The sequence below is a fragment of the Mangifera indica genome, chromosome 7 (genome assembly GCF_011075055.1).
Source record: "Mangifera indica cultivar Alphonso chromosome 7, CATAS_Mindica_2.1, whole genome shotgun sequence".
NCBI lineage: Eukaryota > Viridiplantae > Streptophyta > Magnoliopsida > Sapindales > Anacardiaceae > Mangifera > Mangifera indica.
In genome coordinates, this window is record NC_058143.1 from 17,565,617 (window position 1) to 17,586,896 (window position 21,280).

General features: G+C 34.8%; 3 protein-coding genes and 1 pseudogene across 4 annotated transcripts; 1 reads left to right on the plus strand and 3 right to left on the minus strand.

Annotated features, from left to right (window-relative positions):
• Positions 1–951: 951 nt before the first annotated feature.
• Positions 952–4,641, minus strand: LOC123220916 (endo-1,3;1,4-beta-D-glucanase-like). Of its 2 annotated transcripts, none has more exons than XM_044643517.1 (7): positions 4,348–4,641; positions 3,780–3,801; positions 2,529–2,652; positions 2,147–2,237; positions 1,697–1,786; positions 1,447–1,547; positions 952–1,330 (listed from the first exon to the last, which is right to left on the minus strand). In XM_044643517.1, exons 1-7 carry the CDS (start codon positions 4,493–4,495, stop codon positions 1,190–1,192), a joined length of 717 nt encoding a protein of 238 aa, XP_044499452.1. In that variant the 5' UTR covers positions 4,496–4,641; the 3' UTR covers positions 952–1,189. The 2 variants fall into 2 exon arrangements, with proteins under 2 accessions (XP_044499452.1, XP_044499453.1); XM_044643518.1 differs by lacking the exon at positions 4,348–4,641 and adding an exon at positions 3,907–4,042.
• A 1,440-nt stretch (positions 4,642–6,081) lies between these two features.
• Positions 6,082–9,076, minus strand: LOC123220915 (endo-1,3;1,4-beta-D-glucanase-like). The gene is made up of 7 exons (XM_044643516.1): positions 8,619–9,076; positions 8,451–8,472; positions 7,688–7,814; positions 7,036–7,126; positions 6,820–6,909; positions 6,654–6,754; positions 6,082–6,327 (listed from the first exon to the last, which is right to left on the minus strand). Exons 1-7 carry the CDS (start codon positions 8,764–8,766, stop codon positions 6,187–6,189), a joined length of 720 nt encoding a protein of 239 aa, XP_044499451.1. The 5' UTR covers positions 8,767–9,076; the 3' UTR covers positions 6,082–6,186.
• Positions 9,077–9,844: 768 nt separating this feature from the next.
• On the minus strand, positions 9,845–12,644 carry LOC123220917 (endo-1,3;1,4-beta-D-glucanase-like). Its single transcript, XM_044643520.1, has 7 exons — positions 12,280–12,644; positions 12,125–12,146; positions 11,453–11,579; positions 10,806–10,896; positions 10,580–10,669; positions 10,414–10,514; positions 9,845–10,090 (listed from the first exon to the last, which is right to left on the minus strand). The coding sequence occupies exons 1-7, from the start codon at positions 12,425–12,427 to the stop codon at positions 10,049–10,051; spliced, it is 621 nt and encodes a 206-aa protein (XP_044499455.1). The 5' UTR covers positions 12,428–12,644; the 3' UTR covers positions 9,845–10,048.
• Positions 12,645–14,248: 1,604 nt separating this feature from the next.
• Positions 14,249–20,099, plus strand: LOC123220426 (annotated as a pseudogene).
• Positions 20,100–21,280: the final 1,181 nt, after the last annotated feature.

Here is a 21,280-nt window from a genome sequence, read left to right on the forward strand (position 1 = left end):
ATTTAAAAAATAAAATAAAATTTAAATTTCATAATAAATTTTACTAGTCTAAATATAAATGAAAAACTTAATATCAAAGAAGGAAGGGCAAAATTGGGATGGGAAAAGTGTCCGTAAAATCATGCATGAAAGCGGGCCACGACGAGACAATTACATATACAAAGTCCACGCGCAATTGCCTCCAAAGCACTATGAGTGGCATCTTGCGCAAAGCCAGCGCAGACATAAACGGTGACAGACACACAGCTTGTGACCAACTTGCTTGGTGAGCCGCCGCTTTATCACTGTTCTTTGTCACGCTCTTGGCAAATTCAATCTTCAGATCAGACTTCATTTATTTTTCCATTAAATATTGGAAACTTAAACCATTGTAAAAACAATTTGGATGAATTCGATAAGAAACCTGAGGAATTTACCCAATCCCCATCCTAATTTGGCCCAGCGTTCATCAACAAAAACCATGATTGTTGAGGGCTCCCACAATGCTGGAACTAAAACCATCTATCATGTCTATCTTTAGATGAAAATCAAAGAGGGTTTTGAGTAATTGATTTCTATTTCCTTGTTTAGGGTTGTTGGTTGAAGGAAATGGGGCCTGTGGCAGTCACCAGCATGCGTGATGTGTGTGGTTATGAGACTATCAAATACTCACCACACACAACAGAGAAGCCCTGGACGACAAATCTTCCTTTTCTGTCAATTTCAGACTTTCAGTGTCTGTGAAGAATATGCCCACCAAGTAGATGATATTGGTGGGAGACCTAGGTCAGAAGAAACTGCAAAGTTTTTGTGATATGATCAAGGTGTGTTAATCTTCAAAGGAAACTTTATTACAATAAAAAGGGTAGTTTGAGTGGCAAAATATTGAGATATCAAGTATAAAAACATGGGTTTAAGTTTTCTTGACAATATATTAAGATTAAACTTTTAACTTACTCTAGAAAAATACAATTGCCGAACAAACATCATTGGTCTTGAAGATTTCACAATCTACTACACAGACAGGTACATAACTCCACAGAGAAACACATTTAACTGCATAACTCAGTCACAGGCAGACACATTTTACACATTATAAGATGCATACTAATTCGGTACTTCAGACATCACAGATGATAAATCTCTTGGAAGTCTTCAATTATTGATACATAGAGAACACATATACCATTACTATCATCTGGGAAGCTTGTCACTTGACATACTTGGCAAACCACTCCAGTGTGTTCTGATGAGCTTCATCTGCACACTTGACAGCGTCGGGATCTTCTGTGTTGTATCGCACTGTCCAGCCATGTGAAACTTTTGGGAATATTTTCACAAAAGCATCAACCTGATAAATATCATTCATCATTAGAATAAGGATTCAACATCCTAAACCAAATGGTTCAATGTCATTCGGCTCTTACAAAACACAATATGACCATGAAAGACAAAGCATCTTCCTACCTCAGGTTTAGTAGTAAGGATCTCTTCAAACTCTTTCACAAGTGCAGGTGGAGAAAGCTGATCAATTTCAGCTCCCAGTATGGCAATGGGAACCTTAACCGCTGAGTAATCACAAACATTATAATTAATTAAACCAAAATGAAACATAAATGATTAACAGAATGGTCCCATGAAATGCACCCCAAGTTGCTGAGAATGAAATATGCGACTAACACAAGAATATAGCTCCAGAATATCTAAGAATTCATACCCTTGATATCGTCATGAGTGACAAATGAAGGATGACACAGCACAGCAGCTTTGATAAATTCACCCTTCGCAAGTTGAACTACAACTTTAGCTGAGAAGAAAAGTGGATATTAGTCAGCTCAATCAATAAATGCACTAAGTTTGATATGCATCCAGTTGAAGATGTATTACAGTGTTAAAATATTTAATATGAAAGAATATGATATGAATAAAAAATAAATAAAAATAAAGAGTAATACTACACCTCCAAAAAATATCCCAACATTCACTTACCAATTGATGTATCATCTCATTTGGCATTCCATTTTATTCACCAAATCAACTATGCATCTACATCTTAACGCCACATAGATTAGACATCATTTGGGATAGAAATTTTAGGATAACTTTTGGGATGTGTATTTTTATTGAAAATTAAAACAAAATAGTTAAGTAAAAGATCTAATCTTACCACCCCAGCAAAATCCTACAGCCCCAATTGCAGATATACCTTTACTCTTAAGATCTTGAATTACTGGCTTTGCATCATCAAAACCCTTATCCTATTAAAAACAATAAATGGCTCAGCCACTTAAAAGATGACTTGGGTGCATTATTAACAACTCCATAGAGACATCAGGACTATGAATTTAGGCAAGATTGTAACCGGTGGAGTACAGCCAGGTAGTTTGAAGGCTTAGAACAGAAATAACAATTAATACAAATATGGCAGCTGAATCCAATCTAGAGTGCTAAAACGTTAATCCCACATGATGTCAATGAAGTCAAAACGACCTTTTGTAACAAAATTTGATTAAATGACCAGGTTCATGTATCAGAATTTCAGAACTAACCGCTCCATGATCTTTTATCCAAGCTTGTATAGGTCTTTCAGGATTAACTACATATGGATCTCCATAAAAGAAGTCAGGAGCTGCCACATAGAATCCAGCAGCTGCAATTTTGTCTGCCAGCTTTCTTTATTGTACAAAGCATCAGGTATTAGCTCCAGAAGTAGTAATAAATGACAAAGCAGAGAATAACACACACACACACACACACACGTACATACTAAACCATAGTCATGCCAAACCACAGTAATGTTAAGCAACAGTTATCATATATGGTGCTCATAAGTCAGGAAATGGCAGCTTGAAATATGTTTCATTGTATTACAGTTTTCATTAGCCAAACTGACTTAACACTTTCATTTTTGAAAATTTAATTTATTGAATTATAAACATAGGGTACTCTGCATTTTAGGAACTGATCATAACTCTTCTTCTGCAAATCTCATTTATGCAGAGTTGCAAGCAACAGTGGCAATTAATTAGAATGAGTCAAGCGAAGGAAGCAACTGGGTGAACCATGGGACCTATTCATTTCAAAAGACAACATCCAGCAGTCGAAAACTTTTTTCCCATTTTAAACAATCATTTGTCTCTTAGACAATAGAGTGCTAAATACTCTCTATATAAACTTGTACTGAATGACATGAGCTACAAAATCTTAATACCATGTTCAAGTTTCAGGGCAAGTGGCATTGCACTAACTGATTCCTCCTTTGGATGTTAGGCTTTATCCTGTCAGGCAAGGCTTTATATTGTCAATAGGTTGAGCCTTATATATTAAATTGAGATGATCAAACAACATGGTCATCTACATGATTCTCTGAAGTCTACAGTTTCACAAACACTAAGGCAATTATAACAAAAACCTAATGGGAACTCAACAAAAATACAGTATGAAGATAGTAACTTGATTCTGGACCAACATATGTTGTTTGGTTCTTTAAACATAGTTCCCTTTACGGCTAGAGGAACCCAGCTATGACTTTGCAAAGTTGGGCTAAGCTAACCTGCTAATCAGCCTTACATCCCTGTACCATTATTTTTTCCCAATGAAATGCCCTAAAGTCAATAATTTCTTTACATCACTCCCAAATTATCAAGTAAAATTAAAGCAAACCTATCACAATCTACAAATAGGATTTAACAAGGAACATAAAGACAAAAAAGGCAAAACCGTCTACAACAATTTATCCTGTTAAAATAATGCAAAAACAACAATTGGCGGCAGAAAACATAAATGAGAATAAGCCACACCTCAAGTTTGGAGCTTCATACCCTGCATGATCAAGTCAAGACAGGTAATAGTTAAAAGATTGTAGCAAACAGGAAAAATGAAAAAGTAAGCACGATAGAATATAATCGATAAAAAAGTAAAACTGACCCTGTCGCTGTCGGCCTGACCTAACCATAGGACAGACAACGGGCAGAAACCACATATACGAATCAATGGCAAGCAACCTAAATGATATTTTGAAGTGAAAAAACACTAAACAGAGAAAACCTAAGTTACCTAACCACTTCAAATTCAGCAAAGGAAAACCCACAGAGAGCAATCACAAAAATACTAGACAGAAACACATCAGATGATTTATTTGTTGAAAGCAAACAGCCCACCTTATAAATCGAAACAAAACGGAATTACAAACAACCCACTTGATGGATCGAAGCAATCGTTAAATAGAAGACGAAAAATTTTGACTTACAATAGTAAAAAGAAAAAAAAATTACAAATAACCCACTTGATAAATCGAAGCATGGTTGAATAGAACATGAATTGACTTAAAAGAGCTTAAAAAAAGGAGAGAGACTTGAAGCTGGGTACCATAAACGTCAGAAACAAGAAGAACGCCAAGCTTGGAGTGGGTAGAGCCAGTGACATAAGTGCTGAGTCCACCAAGCTTCTCAACATGGCCTGCTCCACTACTTGGGTTCAAGTTTGGAGGATTCGCACAGCATTGACGACCTGCCATTATTTCACCTGGAACAGTAAACAAAACACTCCGAGCCACAACTACAAGCTACTGGAGACTCTAGCCAATTATATAACTTGTCGATTGTCAACTACACTAAAATCTTGCATCATCACTGACATAACCATCATTCAACTCCGCTAATAAATATTACCGTTAAAACGAAAAACAATATGAATTACAAGCGTTTTTAATTACTTTAAAATCGAATAAGTTTCAGATTATGCTGTTAGATATAAAAGATTGTCTTGATGAAAAAGGTAGGGCCAATGGCTTCGCTGGTCCTCGACGAAAGGGGAACTATTCTGCTTGGTCCATGCCGCTATCTTACAGCATCTCAATAGTATATTTTAATTTCATTTTCAACTTTTTGGTATGAATTGAAACCTGACATTTGGCTGCAATTAAATTAATGGCTTCATCTCAGGGCTAGACAACCCAACGGAGACATTATCCTAACTGCCCATTATAGTTGATGTTTAATGTTAGACCACACCAGACAATAATGGGACAAACAGTGTTTTACTGTAACGAAGAGAAATTTAGAGGAAAAAAAAATTGGATGGGTAATTAAGAAATTCACAACCTTGGAGTAAAAGAATTTGAGAGTGTCTTCTTATTATTGCCTATTAAGTTATGCCATTTGCCAAAGTCGCATTGGAATCATCCAAAACCTAGACATCAACTTTACTCGGAGAGGCATAATAGTCCCTTTAATTCCCTAAAGTTTGAAAATTAAAAAAAAAAAATTCCGTTGCTTTTTTTTTTTGCTTTTTCCTCCTTTTTCTTTACTGTCACTGACACCAGGACCTAAGCTGGATCTACCATGACACAAGCACACCAAGCCAAATTTGTCTTGGCGAAGGTACACAAAGGCATCACAACTGCCGCTAACACCGCCACTGTTTTCGCCATAAAATCTCCTCCCAATTCACAGAACTCCCCATCTCTTTTATTCGATCAAGCATCTCCTGCATATTCATCTTCTCCTCTTGTTGAGGAAAAAAAACACCAGCAAATCCAACCTTGTTGAATGAAACTATAGAAATGGAGGCACCAAATGGAGTTCATCGCTAGTACAGACCTCTCCCTCGCTATTATCTTCGTCAACTATTCTTAGAGTCACTCCACCAACCACTAATACATAACATCTACATCTCTTACTCCTGGCGCTAGACCGGAGAAGCGTGATTTCAATAGCCAATAAGATTTTATGTGTTTTTGTTTGAGTTTGAAAGAATATTGGATTGGAGGAAAAGAATATTAGAAGGGAAAGAGTCAACTGTGAGAGCAAATTGGACTGAAGTGGACACGACAATAGGCCATGTCTGGGTTGTTCTGCCTACGGGTCGCATTGACTCATGGTTGCGATAAAACCCAATGCACGACCCAAGATCATGTCTTTGTGACCTAGCCCACATAAAGCAATCACAAAAATAATATTAAATTTTAATTTTTAAAAAGAATTTTTCTAAATATTTTTAATTAATTAATTTATAATATTCTATTTAACTTAAATTTTCTATTTTGCCCTTCCATCAATTAAGGAGTGTAAAATGAAAAGGGTGATGTTCTGTACAGCAGAATATCCAGCAAAGATTGTACTAACTCAAGAAGATTACAAGGATAGTCAAAATACTGAGCCAGTTACTTGACTCCTAGTGCAAATATCCCACCAAGGGCTGATTCTGTCACTTGACATGCTTAGTAAACCAGTTTAACATGTCTTCATGCGCCTCTTCTGCGCTCTTCACAGCAGATTCATCTTCAACTTTGAACTTAACTGTCCATCCATGTGAAACACCAGGGAATACTTTTACAAAAGAATCAATCTGCAATCAGCAATCATACATATAAAATGTAAGTTTGTATAGGCAAGAGCATACGTTGTAAAACACAGAACCGATGTTGCTAGAGAGAGAAATCATTTATGTCTTTCAAACTCTTTGAAAATTGGTTTTTCTGTTTATCGTTAAAAGATGATTCTTCCACCTTAAAGGCAGGCTCAAGTGTCATCAAATGCTCACAGAAGCGTGAGGGAACCAATTAAATTTTGCAATAGCTTTAACCGGAAGCAATGTATTTTCACAGCCTAAATTTTTGGATTTTGATGGAATGATTTATAATCAACAAATTTTCTCACTTGAGGATCTCATACCTCAGATTTTGATGACAGTATCTCTGCAAAATGTTTCACTTGTTCTGGTGGGGTAGCATGATCAATTTCAGCTCCCAAAATAGCAACAGGAATCTTAACCTCTGAAACAAGTTATGATTTGTCAGTAACAAATACATAGAATGAACTAGGGAACAGTGAAATTTACCTTTGATATCATCAACAGTGATGCGACTAGGATGCAAAAGAACAGCTGCCTGAATATCATCAGTACTTGCCAAATTCACAGCCACCTTGCCTGATGCAGATGAATGCAATGATCTAAGTCAAGTAGTCTAGATCCCAGATACTGGAAATATTCAATATTTCAAGATATTGGACGATATGACTCCTTAAAATGACAAAGAGAATGAAAAAAGCTCACCTCCCCAGCAAAAACCTGCAGCCCCTATGGCAGACACACCTTTACTTTTGAGAGCAGCAATCACTGGTTTGGCGTCTTCAAATCCCTTGTCCTATAAAGGAATTATTTAAGTTCAGCTGGTGTGCAGTTCAACAAAAGGCTATTTAAACAACTGTTTAATTTGCAAGGTCTAATTCACCATATTTTGGGATTCATATTATTAGTAAATTAGCCAGAGAGGACTTTAACATTCTAAAACTTAAAGATGCAGACAACTTTATCCAAAGAAGGTAAGCACAGAGGTTGGTGTGGATTGTTTCAAATAATCCAAGGTAACAAAATCAATTTGAAGTGGTACCATTTCACATCACATGGCCTTTTAAGTGAGTTCAACTCTCATTTGAAAATGAAAACTATATGAAGTCTTTTTTTTCTTTTTACCTCCTATGTATATCATATATATCTGCTTCTCTAAATTATTTGTTACAATGAATTCAATAATAAGATATGACTATATCTATCATCATCTTGTTGACCTCCCAATCAGAGATGGTGAATAAATTGCTATCTATTGCATATAACTATAACAATATTCAAAAGAAATTTTGAAATCTTTGAATCGGTAAACATTATACTTCCATCATTTTTTGTCAATTTCAACAGAAAAACTAACCGTGGTATGAACTTTTCTCCATGCATCTCGATCAAATTGTGGGTTGCTCAGATCAACAGGATCACCATAAAAGAAATCAGGAGCCACAACTAAGAATCCAGCTGCTGCAACTTTGTCTGCAAGTTTCCTGTATAATAAGACAATACCAATATCAAATCAACTGAAAAATATACATCAACAAGGTTAAGAGACTTAGTTCAAGAAGAAATTGAAAGATAAAGAGAGGTGAATTGTTCATCTTTATTTGTTTACCCAGAAAACTGTGTTATGCAGTAGATAGACTATCTCTAATGGCATTGATAGTAAAAGGAATAGTATTCTAAGTGCTGATTGTACATAGGACCGTTTCTGACACTCTCCAGGACACAATTCAATGGCATTTGGCTCTTCACTTCCATAGTTAAACTTTAAAACAAGTTCAAAGCATGTGAGAAGAATTCTCCCTTTTTAAACATCCAAATGAATATATTATTTGTCACAAAGCTAAACAGTGACCATTGAATCTCATAATCATTCTCTTCAATTTACATCAGCAATTGAAGTGAAAAAGACAGTTTACATGAAATTTATGATAGCCTAGCTAGAATAGGCCGTCAACACAGTTAACATGCTCCACATAAATGAATATTCTGCGCTTCTTCTTCGCAAGATTAAATACATATTCAAATTAACATCAACAATTATAACAAATAGTCTGTGTTCTAAACTTATTGACGACGTTAAAGCTTGAGAGTCAATTTATGCAGAAGCTAATAAACCGTACCTAAAGAGGGGTGCTTCATAGCCTGTAGAATGTTCAAGAAGAAAAGCATATATTAGATAACACTAACTCAAAGAAAGCGTCCCATTTACTCAAATTAAGGGGAACCTCACTTCAAGACAAACCATACAGCTTTTGTAAATTGATGGAAATGAAAGAATGGGTTGTTACCAAAAACATCAGAAATGAGAATAATTGCGCGCTTAGAATCAGAGGGGCCAGTGACATAAGTGTTGAGGCCTCCAAGTTCTTGGACAGTCCCAGCTCCACAAGTGGGGCTGAGGATTGGTGGGTTGTCGAGGCACTGAGAGCTTGCCATAGTTTTCTTCAGACTACACCCAGACCCAGTTGAGGTAATCAAAATGGATTGATGTATTCTAGGGATGGGAGGACATATATAAATAAGACAATGATTTAAACCACGTCACTGCTTTCGTCGAATAATCCGACGTGGTCTGTCGCCTCACTTCTTCCATTTCTTGGCCAATCAAGTTGCAGCTTTGACGGACTCTCCACTATTTTTCACACAGCCATTATTCTTGCCTTCTTAGGAGATGATGCTTACTTATGCTGAGCACAGGCACCATTTATTGAGTGTACTTCAATTTTTTGTGAGATGATTGATTGATGGGATATTTTTGTTTTGGCTTGGGTTCATAGTCAAAACAAACCCAACTCAGAGTCCATAGCAAAAGTGATAGATGTTACTCCAAATGGTGACTTGAATGATAAAGAGCTTCGATGTCAAGTATAAGAGTTCGGGTTTAAGTCTTGGCATATTAAGAATAGAATTAGTCTTTTCTATGGGCAGGCTGCTGGCTCGATCATCGGTCACTAAAGCCTACTTATACGACTAACATGAAAGTAGCCATTTAAATTTTCATCTTGATGGCCAAAAAATCTCAATGATGTGGAAACCCTTGTTAAGTTTTCCTAAGATTCTTCCCTGCAAGTGGCCATTTTCATTTTTATCTTGTTGGGAACATTTGATCCAATCCAGATTAAAACTATCTTCTTGGCAATTGGACATCAATTATGGAAAATATAAAAGTGTAAGACAGCTTAGAATGAAACAAATAGAGAGAGAACCATAATAGAGCTCTATCCGAAGTTAAAGAACCTAATAATATTTTCTATAATTACATGAAATATCGAAATCCCAAGAGAGGTTAATGTAATTAATTCATATATATATATATATAAAGTGAGAAATTAACAATTAGATCACAGAAACAATTTTTTTTTTTTCTGAATAGCTTGTAAAGGAGATTATGTATCCCTTAGAAGAGGACAACCGGGTGGACAATAATTTGTTTTGTGCATATAAACTATGCATTGTAACTGCCTTCAGCAAGTTCTGAAACAAAATGAAAAGGGTGATGTTCTGAACAGCAGAATATCCAGCAACGATTGTACTAACTCAAGAAGATTACAAGGATAGTCAAAATACTGAGCCAGTTACTTGACTCCTAGTGCAAATACCCCACCAAGGGCTGATTCTGTCACTTGACATGCCTAGTAAACCAGTTTAACATGTCTTCATGCGCCTCTTCTGCGCTCTTCACAGCAGATTCATCTTCAACTTTGTACCTAACTGTCCATTAATGTGAAACACCTGGGAATACTTTTACAATGGAATCAATCTGCAATCAGCAATCATACGTATAAATGTAAGTTTGAGTAGGCAAGAGAATGTTGGAGAACACACAACCACTGTTGCTAGAGAGAAAAGAAATCTTTTATGTCTTTCAAACTCTACGCAAAATTGGTTTTTCTGTTTATTGTTGAAAGATGATTCTTCCACCTTAAAGGTGAGCTCAAGTGTCATATCAAATGCTCACATATGCTTGAGGGAACCAATTAAATTTTGCAATAATCAGAAGCAATGTATTTTTACAGCCTACATTTTTGGATTTTGATGGAATGAATTATGATCAACAAATTTTCTTACTTGAGGATCTCTTACCTCAGATTTTGATGACAGTATCTCTGCAAAATGTTTCACTTGTTCTACTGGGGTAGCATGATCAATTTCAGCTTCCAAAATAGCAACAGGAATCTTGACCTCTGAAACAAGCTATGATTTGTCAGTAACAAATACATAGAATGAACTAGGGAACAGTGAAACTTACCATGGATATCATCAACCGTGATCCGGCCAGGATGCAAAAGAACAGCTGCCTGAATATCATCAGTACTGGCCAATTTCACAGCCACCTTGCCTGATGCAGATGCAAGCGATGAAATTTCAGTGTCTAATTCAAGTAGTCTAGATTCCAGATACTGGAAATGTTTAATATTTCAAGATATGGCGTGATATGGCTCCTTAAAATGACAAAGAGAATGAAAAAAGCTCACCTCCCCAGCAAAAACCTGCAGCCCCTATGGCAGAATAACCTTTACTTTTGAGGGCAGCAATCACTGGTTTGGCATCTTCAAATCCCTTGTCCTATAAAGGAATTATTAAAGTCAAGGTGGGTGCAGTTCAACAAAGGCTGTTTAATCAATTGTTTAATATGCAAAGTCCATTTCACCATATATTGGCATTCATAATATTAGTAGATTAGCCAGAGAGGATTTTACTGTTCTAATAGCTAAAGACACTGACAATTCTATCCAGAGAAGGTTAGCACAGAGTTTGGTGTGGATTGTTACAAATAATCCAAGGCAACAAAATCAATTTGAATGGCCTTTTAAGTGAGTTCAACTCTCATATTGAAATGATAACTATATGAAGTTTTTTTTTCCCCTTACTATATCAAATATATCTATTTCTCTAAATTATTTGTCACAATGAATTCAATATTAAGATATGACTGTATCTATCATCATCTTGTTGACCTCCCAATTAGAGATGGTGACTAAATTGCTATCTAATGCATATAACTATAACAATATTAAAAAGAAATTTTGGAATCATGAAATTGGTAAAAATTATTCTTTTCTTATTTTTGTCAATTTCAACAGGGCATCCTACAATTGCTTTAGTGAAGCAAGAAACTAACCATGGTATGAGCTTTCAACCATGCATCTCGATCAAATTGTGGGTTATCCAGATCAACAGGATCACCGTAAAAGAAATCAGGAGCCACAACTAAAAATCCAGCTGCTGCAACTTTGTCTGCAAGTTTCCTGTATGGTAAGATAATACAAATATCAAATTAACTGAAAAATACACATCAACAAGGTTAAGAGACTTACTTCCTGAAGAAATTGCAGGATAAAGAGAGGTGCATTGTTCTAAAATCTCTATTCGTTTACCCAGGAAACTGTGTTATGCAGAGGATAGACTCTAATGCCATTGGTAATAAAAAGAATACTATTTTAAGTGCTAATTGTACATAAGACTGCTTCTTACAGTCTCCAGGACACGATTCAATGGCATTTGGCTCTTTACTTCCATAGCTAAACTTTAAAACAAGTTCAAAGCATGAGAGAAGACAGTTTGCATTGAATCTCATAATCAGTCTCTTCAATTTACATTAGCAATTGAAGTGAAAAAGACAGTTTGCATGAAATCTAAGTATAGGAAAATTCTGCGTTTCTTGTTCACAGGATTAAAAACATATTCAATTTATCAATAATTATAACAAATAGTCTGTGTTCGTAACTTATTGACAACGTTAAAGCTTAGTAATCAATTAATTCAGAAGCTAACAAAAAATCAATAACCGTACCTAAAGAGGGGTGCTTCATAGCCTGTAAAATTTTCAAGAAGAAAAGCATATATCAGATAATATTAACTCAATCTACCCAAAATAAGGGGAACCTCACTTCAAGATAAACCACACAGCTTTTGTAAAATGATGGAAATGAAAGAATGGGCTGTTACCAAAAGCATCAGAAATGAGAATAATTGCGCGCTTAGAATCAGAGGGGCCAGTGACATAAGTGTTGAGGCCTCCAAGTTCTTCAACAGTCCCTGCTCCACAAGTGGGGCTGAGGGTTGGTGGGTTCTCGAGGCACTGAGAGCTTGCCATAGCTTTCTTCAAACTACGCCCGGACCCAGTAGAGGGAATCAAAATCAATTAACGTATCACAGTGATAGGAAGACATATATATAAAACAATGATTTAAACCACGTCACTGCTTTCGTCAAATAATTGCCCTGTCACTTCTTCCAATCAATTTGCAGCTTTGATGGACTCTCCATCATTATTTACACTACCATTATACTTGGCTTCTTAGGAGCTGATGTACCATTTACATCCATCGAGTGTATTGGTGCAGTCAGTGCAATTTATTTAAAATTTCATTAAAATAAAGGTGGGATCATTTTTTTGTGCGATGATTGATTGATGGGATATTTTAGTTTTGCCTTGGGCATTCAAGACAAACCCAACTCATTTAGAGTTCGTAGCAGAAGTGATGGGAGACTATTTAAACCGGGAAACAAACGACCATACAAAAACCTGTCACTTACGATTCGCTGTCCAAGTATGTTGGAGTGGATTCAGTCAAACTCCAATTTGGACTGTGCTTGCTTGGGTTCCATATTATGAATATGACTTGAGTCTGTGCAAGTTGAACTCAGACTCAATAAACTTAAAAGTTAAACGGTAAAGGAACAGCCATTTTATGCTGCCTATATAATATAGGAAAATTGAAATTTTTACCCATATCTGGTCCACATATATATTTATACCATATTTTTTATACTCTAAATATTTTTACCGTTTTATAGGATAAGATACCTAAATTGCTCTTATCTTCAATCTTGAAAAACCAAAACTAAGTTTTCAGTATTACTTATTTTTAATACACTATAGAAAGAGAAAATGTATAAATATTTAGTATCAATATTTGAAACAAAATTTATATTTATGTGTACTTGATGTTGAATATACAAATAATACATCAATATATATATATATATATATATATATATATATATATATATATCTGAAAAATCAAAACAAAAATAAATTACAGAATCTTGTAGGGAAAAATTTATAGAAGTATGAGAGAATAATTTTTATTACAGAAGCATCTTGCAGGGAATAAATTGACTTACAGAGGATTATTAGTGTAGTAATTTTAAAAATAAAAAAATTGTCAAAAAACTAATTTTGGCTAAAAAATTTTGGAAGGAAGAGTTGACGTAAAAATAAAGATTTGGGAAAAATTTAAGGGTTGGCGTCAACACCAACCCTTAGCGTTAACGTCAAGCGCCAACCCTTTATATTTTAAAAGGGTTAGCGTCTGGTCAACCCTTTATTAAATAAAAACAAAGGTTACCGTTGACGTCAACCCTTAACATTCCTTTTTTTTTATTTTTTAAATTGAAGGGTTGGTTGAAGGGTTGGCGTCTGTCAACCCTTTCTAACCCTTTTTAATTTTTTTTTTTTTAGTTTCTTTTTTTCAGTTAAATAAAAAAAAAAATTGAAGTTTTTTGTCAACTGAAATAAAATCATGCAATTAAAGTTTTTTTTTTTTATATTACATAGATTCTTTCCTCAGTTGAAGGAGAAAATAGTAAAAAAATAGAAAATCTTTACATAAAAGATTAAAGAAGAGTATTTTAGAAAAGTAAATTATTGTTATGATATATTTATTTAAATTTTAAAATGAATGAGATATATGTATATACTGTGAAAAAGAAAACGCTAAAAATTTCAATTTCTCTATAATATAATACTGACGCAAAATAAATGTAGGTTGGTGGGATCAAGAAAGTCTATTCGATAGGATGTTTTTGGATGGGCTTTCCGATTGGGTCGTGCTCCCGTCTACCCTATTACTTGGAACGCCCAACACCCATGGCAAAATTGATGGTTATATAAACCGGGAAACAAACTAACTACCCATTAACAAACAAACAAACAAACAAAAAGGGAGAGGGAAGAAAAGGTCAAAAAACAAAACCAAAAACCTGTCACTCAAGATTCGCCATCCATCCGCAATTCACAATCTGTCGGTTGTGTGAGGGTTTATGTAGGGTCTTTCTTTGTTTGTCAGTACAGATAACAAAAATAAAACCTCACAGAGAGGGAAGAGAAATGGGGTCTCTGATGAATGAAGCAGAGCCTGAGAGAGAGCAGCATAATGAAAAAGAAGAAGAGCCAATACTAAAGGAGCAAAACCAGAGGTTTTGTATGTTCCCCATCAGGTACAAGCAACTTTGGGAGATGTACAAGAAGGCTGAAGCCAGTTTTTGGACTGGTAGTTTTTCTTTTCTCTTTTATTTTAACTGTCTTTTTTAGATATCAACTGTCTAGTTTCTTTCATGTTTTGACGTGAATGTAGTTACTCTTTGTTGAATTTCTTTTTGGCCGTCCATTTTGGTCCGTTATGTTCCTTGTTCTATATATTATTGAAATGGAATTCTTAAATTCATGTTTGAACTTATACACAGGATTTTGTTTGAATTGTTGGGTATATTGTGTTAATTTTCTGTAAAATGACTTTACGTGTTAGCCTTGCAGTTGTTCAAATGTCTACGCTATGAAATGCTCTGAATTTTAGGATAAAAAATTAACTTTATTCTCTTTTTATTTTATTTTAACTTACAGTTTTGGTTGGACGTTCTAGTCATTCATTTACTAAGCTTCAGGTATATAGGCAATATTCAGTAATGCTTATCATTTATAATTTTTTAGATTGAATCATATTTGGCTAAGAGCTATTGACCCTTGATTGATTTTCATTCTTTTAATTTTTTGGTTTGGCATTGGTTGAATTTGCAGATAGTCAATTTGATGCTAAATATGTTGCCTTATAGGTCATGCATGGCATTACGTTAAATGCCTAACCAGAAATTATACCATATAAATATGGTTCTCTATTCAATTTATTGGTGTGTTCTTGATTGTAATAGTGATAGGTTGGTAGAAGTTGTGATGGTATCAGTTGTTTACTGGTGTGTAGTTGTTGGCATGGAAAGTTTGTGGTAGCTATACTGATGTAAAATTGTTTGACTAGTGATAGATTGTTAATTATGCTGATGAAGGTATGAAAAATTACTTTCTCTTCTTCTTTTTGATTTCCATTAATTAAATAAATAAATATTAGAATAAAAGTTGTCATTTTTTCCGGCTTTAAATTAGACAGTCGATTTTCTATCTTCTAGTTGGACTCATGTTAACTTTTATCTACCGAAATAGTTGATTTTCTCATCTATGCCAAAGTTAATTTATTGCCTGTTTGCTTTTTCCCTTTTGTATATTCTGTTAACTTGTTAATGGGATTACAGTTGAGGAGGTTGATCTCTCCCAGGATATGGGACATTGGGAAAAACTATCTGATTCTGAGAAACAATTCATAAGCCATGTATTGGCATTTTTTGCTGCTTCTGATGGGATCATTCTGGAGAACTTGGCTAAAAGGTTTCTAAATGATGTTCAAGTACCAGAGGTGAAATTATAGTCTAAGCTCCTTTTTTTTTTTTAAATATTTCGGATATAATATCTTTAATTGTTTTGTTTCTATGTTCTTTTTGTTAAATCTTGTTCATTAGTAGGTGAATTATATAGCATGCATTATTGCTTCTTTGTAAAGCTTCTTTAGCTCTTCATAATTTTTTCCCGGTAACTGCTTCAAGTCACTCCTGCTGGTTCATATGATGTACGGGTGGAATGAGAAATGAAATTTCTTGTTATGACTAATTTTAGTTTTGAATTTTAGAGTTATTCATCATTTATGCGAGTCAAGGTCCAATTTCTTTCTTTCTTCAAGTTGATTATCTAACTTCAAGGCTTATCATCTCTCATGCCCAGGCTTTCTATGGATTTCAAATTGCAATGGAGAATATTCATTCTGGTAGAGTGTCATTAGTGTTGTTTGTTGACTTTTCTCTGCTACTAATAGCTGCTGCTTCGTCTGATGCTATTTCTGCTGCTTCTTGTCAGAGATGTACAGCTTGCTTTTGGAGACATATGTTAAGCACCCAAAAGAGAAGCATAGATTGGTTAACGCAGCGAAAGTATTCCCTGTGTAGCTAGTAAGGCTAAATGGGCTTTGGAGTGGATTCATAGGTACTACTACAGATTTATTATATATTTTTTCAGATTATTATGTGTAACAACCTTTTGAGCAAAAAGTTCCGTACATAATTTTGTGACAATTAATACAAATCTCAAGCATTTTGTTCCAATTGCAATAAACATAACCTAGCTTGAGGTGCACCAAGGATTAAATATAATTCTCTAATCTCATCTGCAACTATGATGGCATATGATTTTAGGTTCAAAATTTGTAAATCCAGTCCAACAACTCGATCCATTGTCAAGATGTTGTCCACTTTGGCTATGGTTTTGCAACCCAAAATACTGTTTGACAACTTAGAAGTACATGGGTTATTTAACCAATATTTTCTTATCAGTCCAGTTTTATTAATTATGAGATGTTTATATCCGATGTCTTTCTCGTGTTTTATCAATGTGAGGTTTGCCATGAGGTTTTACAAGGATGCAAACTTATATAGGCATCATACATTCTTCTTTTGTTCTTTATATACTGAGCATTCATGTCACATTGTTCAAGTGTTATTTGTTCATTTCTGGGTGAATGGGTGTGCATCTTCCAGTTATTTCAGTATACCACCAAAATTCAGTTGCTTGGTAACATGGCTGGAATTTTTGGAGGCAATGTCTGGGAGGGGAACAAATATCATACACAACTACATCATCATGAATTAGAGTTTATCCTTGTTCTTAATTTCTTTGTTCTGTATTCTTTCTTGCTATCTGTGGTTATCAAATTCCATGTTCAGTTTTGTAGCTTCCTCTTACATTCTCTACTTTTATAGTACCAATTTCATTGTGTCATTTGTATTTTGCACCTAACTCTGCATAAGTTTAAGCAAGGGAACTCTTCACATTATCTCATTGTGGGCCATATGCAGTCCTAATACTTTTGGAGAGAGACTTGTAGTTTTTGCTTGTGTTGAGGGAATTTTTTTTTCAGGAAGGTATTGTTCTTTAAACGTCATGGCATCAGGCTCTTCTATATTATAATTTCATGATGAACGTATGAATTATTATTTTTTATGAAATTTATATTAAATATTTTATTGAATTTACCTGTTGTTGACATTCATCTCTGTCCAGCTTCTGTGCTAAATTTTGGCTGAAAAAGAGGGGACTGATGCCAGGTTTGACATACTCAAACGAGCTTATTTCTAGAGATAAGGGATTGCACTGTGACTTTGCTTGTCTTCTGTACAGGTGAATTTTTCCATTTTATCATTATTATTATTTATTAAGTGTTTGATCTTAGCTGTTTTTAAGAATCATTTCTTGACTAGGTGTTATGACATGCTTCTTGTAGCTGAATACATTGATCAAATTTCGCTTTTCAGAAGTGAAAAAAAAAAAGAAGGATATAGAAAAGTCTTGAAATTGTAATTGCTCTGATTTCTTACAGTTTGCTACGAAAGCAGCTAGATTGGAAAAAAGTTCTTCACATTATTCACAAAGCTGTAGAAATAGAAACTCAGTTTGTCCGTGAGGCCCTACCTTGTGCACTGATAGGCATGAACTCTATTTTGATGAGCCAGTACATTAAGTTTTTTGCTGATCGTCTTTTGGTACATCTCATTTCATATTTACTTCATTTAAGAATTGCTTCTGTAAAAGGAGCTGCAGAAAATTTCCAATTCTTCCCTCTCTATTTTCAGGTTGCCTTAGGGTACCAAAGGATGTACAATGCGGAAAATCCCTTTGACTAGATGGAACTTATATCATTGCAGTAAACATGGTGTACACTCTTGTGGCCTATAAAATTATGATTTTATGCTTCTTCTTGAAAGCACTGATGATTGATTTTTCTTCTATAAGCTAATTGCTTGAGGGCCATGATTTGTATGTGTACTATAAACGTTTAGGTAGATATAAATTTTATTGCCGCTGTAAGGTACTTCTAAGGACATATCTCTTGCAATAACTTAGATGTGAATCTTTTAATTCTTACACTTTCCTCCATCCTACACAACAATGATAAAATAAGATTATTGATGATATACCTCAAGTTAACAATGAAGACACCATGGAAGGACCTCTGTAAATCGGTCCCAGACTCCTAAACTTCTACTAGTAGAATTAAGATCCTTTAGAATCCATCACCATGTTTGAAAATTTGTGGGGCACGACTTGGTGGTGAAAGGGACAAGAAAGTGTAGGATGGTCATTACAAGGCTCATTACCACGTGAGTTGGATAGCTTTTTAAAACAGATTAGTCGGCAAACTATGACTTTTCACACAATGACTTTTGAGCCCTTAAATTTTTTAATTGTCCTTAAGCTGTCCTGGATCTGAAACTAAGATAAGTTTCTAGGAACATATTTTATCGATTATGATATCTTCTACTTGGTATTTATGTTTTGTTTGACTTTGCAGGGGAAGAGCTGACTTCTTTGACAGAAGGGTTGGTGATTATCAGAAGGCATCAATCATGTCAAACCTTCAAAATGGAGGGGGAAACTATGACTTCAAGCTGGATGAAGACTTTTAGTCTAAATTTTGCTGCCTTCCTCTAGCATTGTTCATGTGGCGGAGGTAGTTATCCAAATTTGGTACTATTCACTGTAGTAGTACGATTTGTCTGTAGGCCAAAGGACTATTTCCTATCCAAGTATAAGAGTTTTCTCAAAGTTATATTGTAAGGTTTGAAAATCCAAAAGTTCTATCTATTCATTAAAAATCTCGGTTAGAGTTGAGAATAAAACTGTCATTTAATAAAAAAATAAAGTTTTATTACGTTTGCCCCCCTTCAGCTTTAAAATCTCACAATGTCCCCACCTAAAGTTTAAAAAATCAAATTTTTTCCCTTAGGGTTTTCAAATCATCTTCAGAGACAACGAACTTTGTCTTCTCCAGTAGCGTTGGCTCTCTCTCCCGATTTAACTCTCCTTATCGATCACTTTCCAATCATCGGCGAAACCTATCTCCTCGAATGAAAACAAAATCATCCTCGTCAAATTGTCTTTGTCTCAGACAGAGAAGAAATCATTTTCATCCGAAATAAAAACGACCGTCAAAGGTCTCAAATAGTGACGTTGTCTTTGTCTAAGATCTCTGACGGTGGTCTTCGTCTTGGATGAAGATGAAATTATTTTCATCAACAAAGATGATTTCTTCTTCGTTGGAGGAGATGAGCTTCACCGGTGGTTGGAAAGTGATCGATAGGGAAAGTTAAGCAGAAAGGGAGAGCCAACGCCACCAGACACGGTCATCTCTAACGACGGTTTGCAAAACTTAGAGGTGGAAATTTTGATTTTTCAAACTTTAGGTAGGGTGAAATTATGAGTTTTCAAGCTGGGGAGGAGCAAACGTAATAAAACTTTAGATTTTTAAAATTTTTGATTAAATGACGATTTATCCCAAACTATAACTAAGATTTTTAATAAATGAGTGAGATATTTGGATTTTCAAACCTCATAGGTGTGACATGAGATAACACGTAAACTTGGGGTGAAATAGTACTTGGGCCTTTGTCTGTATCGAACTCTATTTACAGGAACTGCCGAAGGCTTCATTAATTCATTGAGCCAACTGGGTTGTTCTTAAATCCCATGTCCATCTGCCTTGAAACTTGAATTCATGTGTCCATTCAGTCTGATGTTAACTGCTATCTTTTTCTATTAATTGTACTGATTGTCATGGAACTGTTTCCATATATTGTAAAATGTCTATATCATCATAACTTTCACTTCACTCTATTGCTTATACAAACTTCTGCACAAAGTTAACATTTTATTAGCAGAAACAGCATCAGGGAATTGCTTTATGCTTAAAGATAATCCTTTTTAGTGGCAAATTCTGTGTCTCAGATCATGACATTGCCTTGGTTTGTGAATTCTCCCTTTTAAAAAGTTGCTGCACCAAAAATTAGGGCCTAGAAAGTTGGCCCAGAAAACAGCATGACATTTTTTTATTAGACAAGTGAAAGGCCTGTTCAGATTGCTGAGAACATTAGTTAAAAGAGCAAACAGGATTAATAATGAAACTTTTTCATCATTAAATAAATTAAATTTTTAATTTTAAAATATTATCAAAAAAAATTTAAACACTTCCTTTTTTATACTTAAAATCCCCTTCATTGCCACTCCAAACGTTAATCTTCTCTCTATGTGCAGAGGTGATGACTCACCTTCAAACAGCACTAAAAGTATAAAACAAAAGGGTGAAAAAGCTGGCATGGATATATCACCAATTAATGCATTCAAACAAAGCAGCTTAAAAATGAGTGCAGAGGTGGTGATCTTCTTATTTAAGAAACACTTGTTGGGCATATGATCCTTCTGTAACCCACCAACCCCATTACTATATTTGTTATGATAACAACAGGGGCCACCAACTTTTTCTGTCAAGTTAAAGAATCTTTTTCTTGTTTTCTCTGTTTGGTGGCTGTGCTTTCTGCCTATCATTACTATTAATCTCTACCTTAAATTCTAAAACTAATTCTTAGGTAACATATCAAGATTCAACATCCATGTACCTCTCAATCTCAAATGAAAAAAAAAAAAAGGAAAAACACAGGCTCACCTAAGTTCCTCTTTGCATATTCCAAAGCATTGAGTGAAATACTGGGTTTGACTGTATCCAAATTTTCTTCATACAACTTAACCACCCTATTAATAATGATTATTACCAATTCAAGTGCAGTAGTTACTTGTATGACACAACCATCTCACCAAACTCACCCTGTTTATTATTCATACCCCACAAAATGTTATGATTCCAAACATGGAATTTTTTATTGTTATTCACTATTATCTCTTCTCTTTGCCCACTATTACTTTGAGTAATAAGCCTTACTATCATATGCCTTAAATTGTAAAGTATTCAATATTTCAATGTTTAGCCGGGAGAAATTAACGGATAAAAATGATAAA

Excerpts from the sequence above, each read along its gene's own strand:
- LOC123220916 (XM_044643517.1), bottom strand. The coding sequence starts at position 4,495 with ATGGCAGGTCGTCAATGCTGTGCGAATCCTCCAAACTTGAACCCAAGT. Across the intron at positions 3,802-4,347 it reads TCTTGTTTCTGACGTTTATG|GGTATGAAGCTCCAAACTTG; the intron begins GTACCCAGCTTC and ends TTGATCATGCAG. Across the intron at positions 1,331-1,446 it reads TCCTTACTACTAAACCTGAG|GTTGATGCTTTTGTGAAAAT; the intron begins GTAGGAAGATGC and ends GATATTTATCAG.
- LOC123220915 (XM_044643516.1), bottom strand. The coding sequence starts at position 8,766 with ATGGCAAGCTCTCAGTGCCTCGACAACCCACCAATCCTCAGCCCCACT. Across the intron at positions 7,815-8,450 it reads TATGAAGCACCCCTCTTTAG|GAAACTTGCAGACAAAGTTG; the intron begins GTACGGTTTATT and ends CTTATTATACAG. Across the intron at positions 6,910-7,035 it reads TGCAGGTTTTTGCTGGGGAG|GCAAGGTGGCTGTGAATTTG; the intron begins GTGAGCTTTTTT and ends CATCTGCATCAG.
- LOC123220917 (XM_044643520.1), bottom strand. The coding sequence starts at position 12,427 with ATGGCAAGCTCTCAGTGCCTCGAGAACCCACCAACCCTCAGCCCCACT. Across the intron at positions 11,580-12,124 it reads TATGAAGCACCCCTCTTTAG|GAAACTTGCAGACAAAGTTG; the intron begins GTACGGTTATTG and ends CTTACCATACAG. Across the intron at positions 10,091-10,413 it reads TACTGTCATCAAAATCTGAG|ATTGATTCCATTGTAAAAGT; the intron begins GTAAGAGATCCT and ends TGCTGATTGCAG.